The 16,021-nt window shown below is 37.2% G+C and overlaps 1 protein-coding gene across 1 annotated transcript in view; it reads right to left on the bottom strand.

The window, feature by feature from the left end:
• Positions 1 to 12,743, bottom strand: part of FAR2 (fatty acyl-CoA reductase 2) — a 55,951-nt gene extending 43,208 nt beyond the window's left edge. The window contains exon 1 of the mRNA XM_044678253.1: positions 12,555 to 12,743. Within this exon, the coding sequence (XP_044534188.1) occupies positions 12,555 to 12,743 (189 nt within the window). The remainder of the gene's footprint in view (positions 1 to 12,554) is intronic.
• Between the last annotated feature and the right edge of the window lie 3,278 nt (positions 12,744 to 16,021).

Raw genomic sequence — 16,021 nt, 5'->3', positions numbered from 1 at the left:
CAAATCCTGACACTGACACTTACTTTGTGAATTTCTTCATATGTAAAATAACAGGGTTGTATTAGATGACCAATAAGATCCTTTTAACATTTAAATCTATGTTCCTACGTTCAAGCAATCCACTAAATGGATAATAGGCAATTGATGATATGGCCCTAGAACTCAAGGGAGAGAATATCGCTGTATAGATGTCACTGTGTAGTTATGATAATTAAGCCCTCTAGAGCCGATGAGGTCAGCAAGAAAGACAATATATAGAGAAGAGGACCTTGGACACAACAACAGGTTATTTTCATAGGTTATGATGTAGTAAGGGAGGCTGAGGGATGTTAGAGAGAAAGAAGACCAGGAAAGAACAATATCACTAAAGTTTAGAGAGAAACGAATATTTAGGAATAGAAGATGACCAATAGTGTCAAAAACTATAGAAAGGTTAAGACATATAAGGACTGAGAAAAGGGAATTATAGATTGAGATCTGGAAATTAAAAGATAATTGGTGATTTTGGAGAGAGTAGTTTCCATCAGATATAGAGATAAAAATGTAACCATTTCTGGGGTGAGGTAGTTGCAAAGAAAGCCATTTTGGCCTCAACTCAGTTATATTGGGAATATACCTCCAAGAAAAAAACATAGAGTGTTGAGAGCTTTAGGAAAATAGGAGTGATATAAAAGAAATTGGACCCAGTAGTCAAATGTTATGTTAAACTGGCCTCTATGCAGTGTGTATAATTGAACTGCTGATCTATATGTACTTTATACTCCGGGATTCCTCACATTTGTAAAGTAGATTACTTCTTTGGAATGGTTGGCTGAGTGTATTTTGCATTGACCAAGATCTATCTATAAATGCTCCAACTTTACATAAGAAAGAAGAGGAACTAGAGATTCTATTTGGAGACAGCCAATCAATCAACAAGCATTTATTGATTGTCAGGCATTGTGTTAAGTGCTGGGAAGACAAATAAAGGCAAAAATTGTCAAGGAGTATACAGGAAGCAACATGTAAAAAACTATAGATACAATACACAGAGTAGATGGTAGTTGATTGGAAAGGGGAAGGTATTAGAAGCAGAGAGTATAGGAGGAAGGGCAGAAAAGGCCACTTGAAGAAAGGAGAACTGGAGCTGAGTCTTAAAAGTAGCCAGGGAAACAAAAAAATTGGATATGATTGGTTTGGTGCCTTTCAGATAGGGGAATAGCCAACAAGGAGGCACAGGATGGGGAGGGTCCTGTTTAAGAAAATGCAAGTAGACTAGTGTAGATAGATCATAGAGTACATAAAGGAAAGTAAATTAAAATATAAGAAAGGTAGAATATTGATGAAATATAGATGTGATATCTATTGAAAGAAAAGAGGTTCTGATTAGATCTCTCTTGGTTGTAACCTCCAGGATGATTAGATGCTATTCTAGCACATAGAGGATAAAAGTTCTTTACTCCGACATAATAGTAGTAGGAGCCACAGGTACTCATGTGGAATATGAACTCCAATGGTAGCATTTGTATCAAGGACTCTTGGCTACCTCATTGCTTCTTTTGTGTTTCCTTCCCTAAGCAGGTAACGGAACAGCACTTTCAAGAAGGATATAGCCAACCAAAGACCTTCTGAATCCAGAAATGTTGGAGGGTCCCGGAAGGCTTGCCAGTGTGGGTGACTATGGTTTTCTGGAAATGACAGTGCCTAATGGCAGAAAGAACATCAGAGACAGAGAGCACCAGAAGAAAGATATAGTTTGGGTGCCAACAAAGCAGCAAATGCTTCATTAGTAGCCTTTTTTTATATTCCAACAAGTCTTGATTATTAGTCTAGAGAAATGTTATAGAAAGATTTTTCCCTCCATTCAACCACTTTTCTTCTTATCCTGGATTCATTAATACTGTCTGTGCAGAAGATTTTCAGTTTCATGTAATCAAAGTTATTTTATCTTTTATAAATTGCCTGTTTATCTTGTTTGCTTAATAATATATCTCCTACCACATAAATCATCAGCATTCCTATGTTTCCAACAAAACTCAGCAGCAAGAGTTAGAAGGAGAAACTCCATTTAAAATCACTCTAGACAAGATAAAATATCTGAGAATCTACTTGCCAAGACAAATTTAGGAATTATATGAACATAACTACAAAAAACTTTTCACACAAATAAAACTAGATCTAAACAATTGGAAAAACATCAATTGCTCATGGGTAGGATGAGCTAATATAATACAAATGGCAATCCTACCTAAATTAATTTACTTATTTGGTGCTATACCTATCAAACTACCAAAAAACTTTTTTATAGAATTAGAAAAAATGATTACAAAGTTCATCTGAAAGAACAAAAGATCAAGAATATCAAGGGAATTAATGAAAAAAAAAAGTGAAGGATGGAAGCCTAGTGTTATCATATCTCAAACTATACTATAAAGCAGTGATCATCAAAGAAATATGGTACTGGATTAGAGATACAAGGGAGGATCAATGGAATAGACTTGGGGTAAATGACAGCAGCAAGATAGTGTTTGATAAATCCAAAGATCACAGCTTTTGGGACAAGAACCCACTATTTGAAAAAAACTGCCAAGAGAATTGGAAAACAGTATGGGAGAAATTAGGTCTAGATCAGTGATGGGCAAACTACGGCCCCCTGAGATGTTCTATCTTGCTGCAGGACATTCTTCCTAATCTGACTAATACAACGAGTAGGATACAATACAATGAAACTTTGAAAGAGTTGCCTTAGAAACAGACTGACAGATGAGCATTTCCTTTCCTTTGGCCCCCTCTTTAAAAATTTGCCCATCACTGGTCTAGATCGTCATTTTACACCCAATACCAAGATTAACTCAGAGTGGGTAAATGACTTAAATATAAAGAAGGAAATTATAAGTAAATTAGATGAACACAGAATAGCATACCTGTCAGATCTATGGGAAAGGAAAACATTTAAGACCAAACAAGAGGTCTTACAAAATGTAAAATGAATAATTTTGATTACATTAAATTAAAAAGGTTTTGTATACATAAAACCAATGCAACCAAAATTAGAAGGGAAGCAACAAATTGAGAAAAAAATCTTTATAACAAAAACCTCTGACAAAGGTCTAATTTCTCAAATTTATAAGGAACTAAAGCAAACGTACAAAAAACCAATCCATTCCCCAATAGGAAGTTTTCAGATAAAGAAACCAAAACTATCAATAAGCAAATGAAAAATGTTTTAAATCTCTCATAATTAGAGAAATGCAAATCAAAACAACTCTGAGGTACCACCTCACACCTAGCAGATTAGCTAACATGACAGCAAAGGAAAGTAATAAATGTTGGAGGAGATGTGGAAAAATTGGGACATTAATGCATTGTTGGTAAAGTTGTGAATTGATCCAACCATTCTGTAAGGCAATTTCAAATTATGCCCAAAGGGCTTTAAAAGACTGCCCACCCTTTGATCCAGCCATATCACTGCTGGGTTTATACCTCAAGGAGATAATAGAGGAAAATATGTGTACAAAAATATTTATAGCTGTGCTTTTTGTGTGGCAAAAAATTGGAATATGAGGGGGTGTCCATTGATTGGGGAATGGCTGAACAAATTGGGGTATCTGTTGGTGATGGAATACTATTGTGCTGAAAGGAATAATGAACTGGAGGAATTCCATGTGAACTGGAAAGACCTCCAGGAACTGATGCAGAGTGAAAGGAGCAGAACCAGGAGAATGTTGTACACAGATACATTGTGGTACAATCAAAGTAATGGACTTCTCTACTAGCAATAATGCAAAGATCCAGGTGTAATGAGGAAAAGGGGGTTTTTGGTTTAATATATTAAAAGATTAGGTCCCCAGGGGACTGAACAATTATCAATCCCCAAATAAAGAGTAATCTCAAGTTAAAATGACTTTTATGGAAATTTATTTACAAATGAGAAGAGGAAGAAGAAATAAGGAAATAAGACTCTAACACAGTAGGTAATTTGCTCTGATCCCCTAGTTAATCCAGGTAGATCTAATTAACCCAAGGCCAGAAACTTGGAAGGCCAGAGGCCTGGAGTGCGGGGTCCCAGAGGCAAATGAAGCAAAAGCTTCAGTTACAAAGTCTCTATTAAAAGGGAAGTCCCTTAAGAGAAGTCCAGGAAGATTCAGTCTTAAACTCACCACGTGGAATGCCCTGGTCACGAACCAGCCGAGCTCCCTCAGGTCCCCTTCACAAACCAGAAGACAGAGCCCAGCTGACTGAGGTCTCTTTTTAAGAGGCTTCTTTTGAATCACTTCCTGTGGCCTCCTCTTAGTTTACGTGTCCAATCACAAGAAACTTAGGACTGCCCAAGAGGCAGACAGTAAATTCTGATTTGTTACTCTAGGACACGTGGGTTATAGACCACCCAAAAACGGAGATGTTTTTACCTTTGGTGATTAAATCTAAAGATGGCAGTGTATATTTAATCTAATTATCACACAGGACACTTCTGTGGGACTTATGAAAAAGAAGCTATCCACATCCAGAGAAAGAACTGTGGGAGCAGAAACACAGGAGAAAAACATATGATTGATCACATGGTTCGATGGGGACATGATTGGGGATGTTGACTTTAAATGATCACTCTATTGCAAATATTGACAATATGGAAATAGGTTTTGAATAATGAAACATGTAAAACCCAGTGGAATTGCTCATTGGCTATGGGAGGGTGGAGAGTGGAGGGTGGGAAAGAACATGAATCATGTAACCATGGAAAAATATTCTAAATTAATTAATTAAAAATTAAACTGAACTGTAAGTCATGAAAAAATGCATATTCAGTTAATCATCTCTTTTGTTAATGTATATTTATCTGAGTTGTATTTTATTTTTATTTGCTTTGCTAAACATTTCCCAATTACATTTTAAGTTAGTTAACAGTCATGAGCTTGACTGTTTTGATCTACACTATGACAGTAAGATCAAGTATTTTATTCTATTCTATTATTATTCTACAACCTCAAACACTCAAAAGGATCTGTGACTGTATTCATTTGGATGTACCTTCCAGAAGGCATATCACAAATTTTACAATTGCTATTTCAATCTTCCTGAAAGTTTGACTCAAGGAGTTCACCCAGTGTAAGAGACCTTTCTTGCTTTCTCCTGGAATTGTGAGCATTCTATGGAATGCTTAGGCGATCCATGTGTCATCCCTTACCAGTTCATCTTCTTGTCCTAGCATACTGTCCTTACTACGTAATTTACTTTTTTTTTAATTATTTTTTTTAAACCCTTACCTTCCATCTTGGAGTCCATACTTCTCCAAGGCAGAAGAGTGGTAAGGGTGGGCAATGGGGGTCAAGTGACTTGCCCAGGGTCACACAGCTGGGAAGTTTTTGAGGCCAGATTTGAACCTAGAACTAACCATCTCTAGGCCTGACTCTCAATCCACTGAGCTACCCAGCTGCCCCTACATAATTTACTTTTAATTTTATTTGCAGTTCCTTATTTTATGCTTACGCCCACGTGCACACGTACATACACACACACACACACACACAGTTATCTCATGTTCATTTTGTAATTCTCCAGTTTTCCTCTGTGTGATATTCATTTACATTACATTTGAAGAATGTTGTTTCATGTTTCTTAGCTATGAAGAAATACCTATAGAGTATTAGTATGAAAAAAAGATGATCCTTTTGTATATATGTATGAAAGCTGGAGATCATTAAAGAAGTTTCACAATTTCTCCAAGCTAATCTATCCTATTGTTCTCCTGATTAATTCTGGGTACAACTTATCCACTTGTATTGTCTGACCTAGATATACATACATGCATACATATATATACATATATATACACACACATACATACATATGACATGCATATGAGGATTGCTCTTTTTCTAGGCTCAAAGTCAAGTAGGTGGCCCCGTAGATATAGTACTGGACCTACAGTAATGAAGATTAATCCTCCTGAGTTCAAATCTGGATTCAGTTTTACCAACTGTATGACCCTGGTCAAGTCTCTTACCCCCTTTTGCCTCAATTCCTTACCGTTAAAATGAGTTGGAGAAGGAAACAGCAAATCACTCTAGTATCTTTGTCAAGAAAATCCCCAATGGAGTCATTACTATCAGAAATAACTACATCTTTGATTATCCACTTATGTACTAGGAAATTCCTATGTACTATGGCTTAAGCTGGCTTCATTTAGGGAAGGTCTACAAGGCTCCTCCTGATTATAATCAGATTCTCAAACTTTCCTAATCACAATTGTCCAAGGAGAAGATGGAATACGGTAGCTTGCTGACTGCCCCTAAGGTCCTTCTCCCCATTTAGACTCTGAATTTTCCCAGCAAGAGCAATCAGATTTAACTACAGAGACACAGAATTCTGGGGTCTAGGCTGTGTTATGGATCTCATTGAATGCTGGAAACACTGTGCTTTTCTGAGGGACTAAAGCTCTGAGGAGCTCCATGCTTATATTTCTATAAATAATAAACTGATTTACTTGGGATCCTTGAGTGCTGTCTTCTTGGTACTTAACCAAAAGTCTCACATATGAACTTCCTTGTGTGGATAATAAGGTCAAATTCTTTAGAGTCATGATGAATCTCTTCCAGTAATTTCTACAGTGTTACAAGGTATGATGTGACCAACACAATATCATCCTCAAAGAGGAGCAAATGGAGGATCTCACCATTCAAAGTTAGTAATTCTTCAACTTGAACTACATGCTGGATCTCCTCTACAACAATAGCAAATACTTCTGCCAAGCATACATCTCTCTACCTTATGTCTCACCCGATGTTTGTGATCACAGGATTTTGATAATTTTGAATGGATTGGATTCATTTTCATGAAAGGCTGCCTTTAAGATAGCATTATGCTCTATCAAGTCAAATTTTTTTTCATAAGAAACAAGTAACAAATATAGTATAATATCATATTCTTTATATCTTTCAGTAAATTTTATGATGGCAAAAGCATAGTCCACTATGGAATATTGATTGTGAAAGACTGTCTCTTGCTTACTATCATTATTGACTATTTTTTTTGTAAGGGGGAAAATAAGAAACCAGGGCTTTGCAACTTTACAAACTTAGCAAAAGGCATGGGTTTGCAAAAAGAAAAAAAAGGTCTGATCACACATACAGGACTGAAGGGGCAGTTCCAGAATCTGTGGAAGACATAAAACTGAGAACCAAAGATTGTTGAGGGTCCGTTGTTCCTGTTTGGCCAGGAGAGTGGAGAGTCCACTTCCTGTGGCAGTTTATTTATGCCTGTAGGAGGTGACTTGCCTTTCCTAGTACCCAGAGGTCCTGTAGTCCAACTAGTGAGAAGGTTCCTGATATCTTGCCCATCCCTGTTTCCACTTGCCATCTCCCAGATATCTTGTGAGCTCCTGATTACTGATTCTTAAAGAGGTTTCCTGACTGAGTATGAAGTAAGAGCCAGACCCTGAAAAACTCTGTCTTTGGAACAGAGGCCTGCAGACATCTTGGCCTCTGAAAAGAAGTTCAAGATTTCAACCCTTTCCACTATGACAAACTTTACTGTGACTATCTTTAATTTGAGGACCAGTCAGCTCAGATTTAGTTAGTCTGGGTTTTTAGAGGTATCAGTTCTGAAAGTATAGCTTGAAGAACTTGAAGACAGCTTCATGAAAAGCCTTTAGAAAGGAGGGAGGAATATCTAGGTTTTAGAGTTAGGGACTCCTTTTACCTTGGTCCTCCATCATTTCCTTTTGATTGACTTTAAACTACTTTACTGGTTTAAAAGGAAAGTCAGATAGGGTTGTGGCCAAAGAATGACTCTCAGGCCCGGAGAGTGATTTCCTCTGAATATTAACAACAACTCTACAAACCCTGTTGAATCATTTTACCTATTTCAATTTGATACACATCTGTGCAATTTTTATAAATGGGAAAGCAAGCATATAAAATTTTAGTTGTAGATGTGCTACTGATTACCTTTTTAAAATTATTAAAAGGTCTAAAATGTTTTCCCACACTTCTTTAGTGTCTTCCTCTCTTCCAGATATCTTACGAATTCATTCCCTAATATCAGAATAATTTTGACATCTCCAGCATAGAATATATACTATGGAACACAACTATTTATCATTTAGCTACAAGGTCATTGAGAAAGCAAATTTTTTAAAAATGCCTCTATTTTAAATAGCTAGGAGGATACCTTACACATCTGTAAATTTGTCCATTTTTAAACTTCATCAAGATTGGATTGCTATCTGTGTGGAGTGAGAAATTAGTGTGTTATTCTCACATTATTAATAGTTACTAATATCTAAAGGTTGTAGTCCCTCCCCCCCATATCCTTACAAAAGCCTTCCAGCTTTAAGTAAGTCATTCTGGGAATTGCCTTAGGCAGGAGTCCTAGATTCTGAAGTTCTCCAGATCAAATCTTAAGTACCAATCTTGAGTACCCTTTTGTCTTAGAAGACTCCCTATTGAATCTTTGTAGTGACTGATCCTCTCATCAGCCTCTCCTATAAAACTCAGTCCTGAATTACTCCCCCTTGTATTTGTTTTCAGCTTCTTGGTCATTTCTTTAAAAAATACTGATTTGCTTGGATGTGTCAGTTGTGAAGCTATTCTCCAATTTCTTGAAGATGTTAATTAGCTTGAATGTGTTCATTGTAAAGTCAGTGTAAAACTATTCAATACTGTCTCCAACTATTATAAAATGTTATATTCCCTTCTGGGATACTTGATTACATCAGTATTCTACTATAAATAGGGGATTTTTCTGTGAATTTTTGGGCATTTTGTCTTAGGTTAATAACTTGAGGCAGTGCTCCCCATTTTCTCTCTCAATAAAATCATTATATCTTGAATTACCTGGCCATATTTTTTTTAATAATTGGTAAAAGAGGGTGAACTTTGAAATTTTGAAGGTCCTCTCAATTTCTGCTCCACATACTACCTATTTATAACTTAGTAGATAAATCTTCAAGGAGGCCTATCTTGGGTTGTGACTTACAGCTGGTAAGTGTATGACAGCAGTTTTTTTTTTTTTGAGTTCAGGTTTTCCTGACCAAATTAGTAAGTCTATCCTGTATGTGTGCTTCCTCTTTGTGTGGTAATGAAGATTTGGCAATGTAGAAACTACTATTAACAACTACCAAGAAAGACAGTCAAGATGACATTTTACTTCCCACCCAGATTTCTAATGCTTTGGCCTAATATGATGTCTTCTACTTGGGGTCACTGCAGGAATGATTACAATTCACACTGACTTGTCTGCTACCTTTCTTTTAATTATATGGCAAAGGAAAATAATGTCCACTGGTAACCACTAGATGGAGATCTCCTCAAGCCATCTCTCCTCAGTGGTCATTTCATTTCTTCTCATGTGCACACACTTATAGCTTATAAAAAAGCTCTAGCATCTTCCATTCTTTGTCCAGTGGCTACAGGTCTATTTCTTCCTCCCTCTCTACCACCAGGTCCCTCTAAACATAGAGTAACTCAGAAATCTGACTCTCAAATCCATGAGTGGGTGTGCACATTCAATGCCCAGCCAGCCAGTCATTCACTCACCCACCTACACAGAATAACTTGTCAAGCAGGAAGTCTGAATCTTAATGGAATCTGAATGGGCAAGGGAAGGAAAAAGGAAGGCAGCCAATCCAATAGACAAGTATTCACATCTGAGACCTCCTTTATTCTCCTGTGTGCCTCTAGGTCATCACAGGGAAGCCTGGGGCAGTTCGGTCTCCTGATATCTTATAAATTGTACTTCTTGTCTTTTGAGATCCAGGGACCCTCAGATCTTCACAGAAATGAATGATTCTGCAGAAACGACTTGTTACAATATTAAATATAAAGTTTTCCCGTGTAAATAGTCCATTTTTCTAGGAACTTACTTTGTTAGAAAAGTTAATACGTACTACTGCTAACACTGTCCTTTCTGAGCTCCCCCTACCACCTCCCATAACCCTTAAGTCATAGAAACATAGTAAGTAGAGCAAAATGAATCTACATGGTCACTGTGTCCATAAATGTGTATCTCTGGACCTTGCGTCTATCACTTCTCTGTTAATAAATGGGCATGTGAAAGGGAATTCTATATTCTCTTTATCTATTTTGAGTTAATCAATCAAGAAACTTCTACTTAACACTTTGTTAGCCATCAAGTAAGAGAATTCACAAATCACTTCAAGAGCTCCACCCTTTTAACTCAGTCAGAAACTTGTGAATCCTTTGATAAGAGTTTACCCCCTCAGAGGACAAGAGGTGGATCCCACAGACACTGCCCACCCTGAGCAGGGTTAGGCAATTTGGAAGCTGTAATTGGCCCCTGTGAAGAGGGGAAGGGACAGGAAGTGACATGGAAAAAGGGACTATAAAAAGTTCTGAACTTCCTGTCTTCTCATTTCTCCTTTGGAGGACTGTTCCTTGGTCTTCTCCTTTGGACTTCTCCTTTGGAGGACTGCTCATTGGGATTTCTCCTTTGAACTTTTTCTTTGGAAGACTGCTCCTCGGGACTTCTCCTGGAGACTTCTGGCTTGGAGAGATTCCTGCTTTGGTGGCTCTGTAAGGAGACCCTCTCTGCTTGTTGGTGCTTTGGTGAGACACTCCCTTAAGCATGAGTTCTGTGGAGAGACTCTTTTCCTTGGATCTTGCACCAGCAAGTGACTCAGACTTCGATGTGGAGATTGAAACTCTGTGTCGGTGAGCCAAGCTGGAAGAAGACTCTTGAAGCAGTCATGTTGACCTAGACTCATCCTTGACTGGAACATTCTGCACTGGAATGGCTTGCTGGGTGAGTGACTAGAGTCGAAGGAGGAGGCTTGCATTGGTGGACTTCTGGCTGAAGACTACCTAGACTTCCACATGGAGATTGGAACTTGAGGGAGCCCTTTCTGCCACTGAGCTGGACTTCACCAGAGCAGCACTTAGGGTAAGCTAGACAATTCTCTACCTTCTTCCAAATTCACTTTAATATCTCTACCTCATTGCAAATAAAGCTGCCAACAGTCATTTGGACTTAAGGGCTAATATTTTATAATAGGTGACCACAATCCTTTTTTAACTCATAAATATTTTGTCAAACCAACTTTTTACCTTTAAAGGTAAAATGCCTCATAATAGGTCCTGCATGGATTTAATTGGCCTTTGTTAGGTCAGAATTCTCAGGTCTTTCAAAAGTGCTTTTCTTTCTATTGTTATTATCTTTCATAGCTAATGTGGAAGTTTATTGCATGACTATATATACTTGTAATAAGTTTTGTTTTTCTTGATTTTTAAATGGGCAGGGGAGAGGAGAAGGGGAGAAAGAATTTGGAACTGGAAATATTAATTTTTTTAAATGAAAAAAGAAAGTAAATTTTATATGTGTATACTCAGTGATTACTTCCATGATTTACTCTCCATTTACTACTTTGAACATACTTTGCATCTCTTTACTTGTCTACATTTTGTTTTGTCTCTGAGGGCTAGGTTCCTCCATTTGTATTTGCATTACTAGGAGTTAGTATAGTGCCTTGCATATAGCAAATACTTAGTAAATGTTTGTAGAATTAGTTATTAACTAGTCAAGAATAAATGCATTTTCAGGATTAAAAACATTCTTAAAACCTATTGCTAGGGGCACTCTAGCATTTAGGACTAATACCAGTCCTCTGTGAAAGGTATTGTCAACGTGGAATATAAAAACCAATCTAGAAACTCCAAGTTTGTGAAATCTGGAGACCCCCCCACCAAGTTTGCCCCTGCTCCCCACTCAGAATTTGCCTAGAGGAAGCCCTAGACTCTCCATATCATATTGAATGATAGACCTTAGCATTTAATTTGACCAGATAAATACTTTTTTTGTCCTGCTAGTTTTTCCTAGTATCAAAGTCCTTTTCCCAAGTAACCCAACCCTTGTCTGGATGTTTCCCTTTAGTATCCATTGTAAGCAGTCCACTCCCTAACACCCCAGCCTCAGGCTATGGTTTCTTTCCCCAGCCTGTTTATAATCCTGTCATTGTAGTTTGGACCCTCCCTTTCCTTGTAGCCAAGGTAATGTTAATCAATCATATTTCCCTATCCTCAGTTCCTCAAAAGGTATATAAGTTCCCTAATTTTCATGATTCCTCAGAGCTGTCATCTAGAGCAATGTCATTCCCAGGGACACATAACCCACAGTAGCCAGAGCTTTCCGTTCTGCGTGGTTTTGAGTGCGTGATTCTACGTGGAGACCTAATGTATCGTATCTCTCTCCTAATAAAATACTTAGTTTTTCTGACTAATAGTTTTGTGTTTTTTCCCCAAGTTAATAGTATGAAATAATGATTTCCATAAACCAAAGTATTATAGTTTTCATAGCACAGATTGTGTTTATCAGTTTTTTTTTTTTACTTTTATTTTAAGTTTTTTGAACTAGTCACAGATTTCTTCAATTGGAACTTCTAGTTGCTGTTTTGTTCTCCCTACTAGTTCCATTCAAAATAACTGATTTTTATTTCAGTTTGAAGATATTAGATGGTAACATAACCAGTCACACCTGGAAAAAACTTAATTTTAGACCTAATCTAATCCTGGGAAAATTGAAGTCCAGAGAGGTGAAATAATCCAAATGATTTAGGAACCTACCTTACAGTTGATCATCTGGGAAACCCTCTGCTGCAGAGACTGTCCAGCTTTGGGCCTCACGAGGATATAAATGACTTTTAAGTCTGGACTGGTTCGAAGTAGTTTTTCCACCAGCACTTTTCCCATGAAACCTGTGGCCCCTGTGACGAGTATCGACTTGCCACCATAGTAAGCTGCAATCGCAGACATGGTGATCTCTTGCTTTTTTCTTGCAAGCTTCCTAATTGAGATACCTGAAAGTACAAAGAAAGATCCAAAGATGACACTGTGAATTTCCAGAATATGGGATTCCTTAAAAAACTTCTGGTAGAGTAGGGAAGATTCAGAAAATGTCTGTTGACTTATTATCACCAGCTTTAAAAACCAGATGCCAGTTCTGAGATTTAATAGGATATTCAAGTTTTTTACCTAATGTGTGGAGTGAGAAATTAGTGTGTTATTCAAGTTATTAATAGTTATTAATATTGCCAAAAAGTTAGTAAAAACCGGTACAGCTCCACCCCCATCCATTTCTAAGTGTTCTTGGTTGAGTCTTTAGAATTTTGGTTGGGAAATTGTCTGAGCAGATGTCCCAGACTGACTCAATGACCAATCTTGAGTACTCTTTTGTCTTGGAAGCATCTTCCAAGGGGTCAAGCCCTGATGGCTGGTCTGATCCCTACTTAGGCCCCTTCTACATAACTCTTCATATAATATTCCTGCTCTTTTATTTCTGGATTTAAAATCTTTGTCTCCAACCCTTGACCTTTTCTTTAAAATATGAATTTGTTTGAATGTACCCACTGTAAAGCTATTCTGCAATTTCCTGAAGAAGTTAATTTACTTGAAAGTGTCCATTAGAAATCATTGTATAGCTATTCAAAACACTGTTTCCAACCTCTTGGAATGTTAATTCTATTGTATCTCCTGATACATTGGGAGTGTCTCTGTAAATGAAGGGAGGAACATTTTCTATTGAGAAGATTTTTTTCTGTCAGTCAGTGAGGCCTGACTCTGGTGAGTCTGAGGCAGACTTGGCCATTTCCCTCTCTCTGTAAATCTTTGGGGGCAGTTGCCTTAGGTCAATGACCCCACATTTCTCTCTCAATAAAGCATTATATTTTAAGTGATTGATTTCCCTGGTCATATTGTTAAAGAATTTTGGAATTTTCAAGGTCCCCTCAATTTCTACTCCATATACCTAACATGATAGGGTATCAGAAAAAAAGATTAGAGATACCCCAAGGGTCAAGGCATCATTTACTTATCTTGCTGATTTTATTTTTAAATTTATAATAGGTAAGTACAAATTTTCTACAAATTACAATCATACCTACTAATATTCTTTCCCCCCTTTACATAAGAAAACCCATTTTACATACTTTTGATTACATTAAGTTAAAAATATTTTATACAAACAAAACCAATGCATCCAAAATTAAAAGGGAAGCAACAAATTGGGGGAAAATCTTTATAACAAGAACCTCTGGCAAAGGTCTAATTTCTCAAATATTTAAGGAACTAAATCAATTGTACAAAAAAATCAAGCCATTCCCCAATTGATAAATGGACAGGCAAAGGACATGAACAGGCAGTTTTCAGATGAAGAAATCAAAACTCTTATAATTAGAGATATGAAAATCAAAACAACTCTGAGGTACCACCTCACACCTAGTAGACTGGGTAATACGACAGCAAAGGAAAGTGATAAATGTTGGAGAGGATGTGGCAAAATTGGGACACTAAAGCATTGCTGGTGGAATTGTGAATTGATCCAACCATTCTAGAAGGCTGTTTGGAACTATGCACAAAGGGCTTTAAGTAACTACTTACCCTTTGACCCAGTCATACCACTGTTGGGACTGTACTACAAAGATATAATAAGGAAAAATAATTGTACAAAAAATATTTATAGCCATGCTCTTTGTGGTGGCAAAAAATTGGAAAATGAGGGGACAAATTGTGGTATCTGTTGGTGATGGAATACTACTGTGCTCAAAGAAATAATGAATTGGAGGAATTCCATGTGAACTGGAACAACCTCCAGGAAATGATGCCGAGTGAAAGGAGCAGAACCAGTAGAATAGTATACACAGAGACAGATACACTGTGGCACAATTGAACGTAAAGGACTTCTCTACTAGCAGCAATGCAATGATCCAGGACAATTCTGAGGGATTTATGAGAAAGAACACTATTCACATCCAGAGAAAGAACTATGGGAGTAGAAACACAGAAGAAAAAACATTACCTTGATCACATGGTTCAATGGGGATATGACTGGGGGTGTAGACTCTAAACGAACACCTTAGTGCAAATATTAATAATATAGAAATAGGGCTTGATCAATGATCAAACCCAGTTGGCTACAGGAAGGAAGAAGGGGAGGGAAAGAATACAAATCATGTAATCATGGAAAAATATTCTAAATTAATTAAATAAATACATTAAAAGAAAAGAAAACCCATTCTATTAGATGTTACTTTAATATTTTATTGAGCAGTGATCATAAGATCATGGAATTTTTGTGTAAAATGGACCCAAGATCCTTTAGCCTAATCCTTTCATTTTATAGAATCAGTTTGACAATTTTACAATTATTTGATGGGGGCTAACTGTGAAAAAGACTGTGATAGGCCTAATTACAAAATCTAGAAAAAAAAATCAAACCCAAACCTATTCTATTAAACATTCAAAATGTAAATATTTACCAACCTCATTATTATTCACTGCCTTAGTCCTAATCCCTCTCCTCTAGATATACTATTTTACTTGATGGTCTCATCAGTTCTCCAGGATTCAATTATCATCTCTATTCCGAGGATTCACAAATATGCCTCTCCAGATCTAACTTCATCCCAGTCCTACAGTTTCACATTTTGGGCCAGTGTTGACTATCTTGAACTGGATGTTCTATTTTAAACTCAACATGGTAAAAATGGAAATCTTTTGAACTTCTTCTCTATTACTGTCAAGGGTATTAGTGTCTGCTCAGTCACCCAGACTTTCAACCTCAGTGTCATTTCATTTCCTTTCACCTCCCATCTCCAATCTGTTGCTAAATCCTATCAATTTTACTGTCTCTCTACTTTATCTTTACTTTATCTACTGTTACTCTCTACTTTATCTACTCTACTGTACTCTTTCTTTACATCTCTCACATAAGCCCCATTCTTGTCTTTGACACCGCCACCACCATAACACAGGCTCTTATCTCATGCATGAGCTATTGCAATAGCTTTCTCATTGATCTCCCAGCCCCAAGTCTCTCCCTACTCAAATCCATCCTCCACTCAGCTGTCAAACTGATCTTCCTAAATTACAGATCTGTCCTTCTGTCCTTGTCAGCTTTTACTTAGTCAACTTAAAAGGTTCTCTATCATCTTGTTTTTGGAAGTCCTTTATAACCCATTCCCCTCCTCTGATCCCAATCTTCCTCCACCTTTTCACTGCTACAGTCTGCAACAAACACTGACTTCTGCTGTATC

This window comes from Gracilinanus agilis, chromosome 5, assembly GCF_016433145.1.
Source record: "Gracilinanus agilis isolate LMUSP501 chromosome 5, AgileGrace, whole genome shotgun sequence".
Classification (NCBI taxonomy): domain Eukaryota; kingdom Metazoa; phylum Chordata; class Mammalia; order Didelphimorphia; family Didelphidae; genus Gracilinanus; species Gracilinanus agilis.
This window is presented reverse-complemented; position numbering and strand designations above follow the sequence as displayed.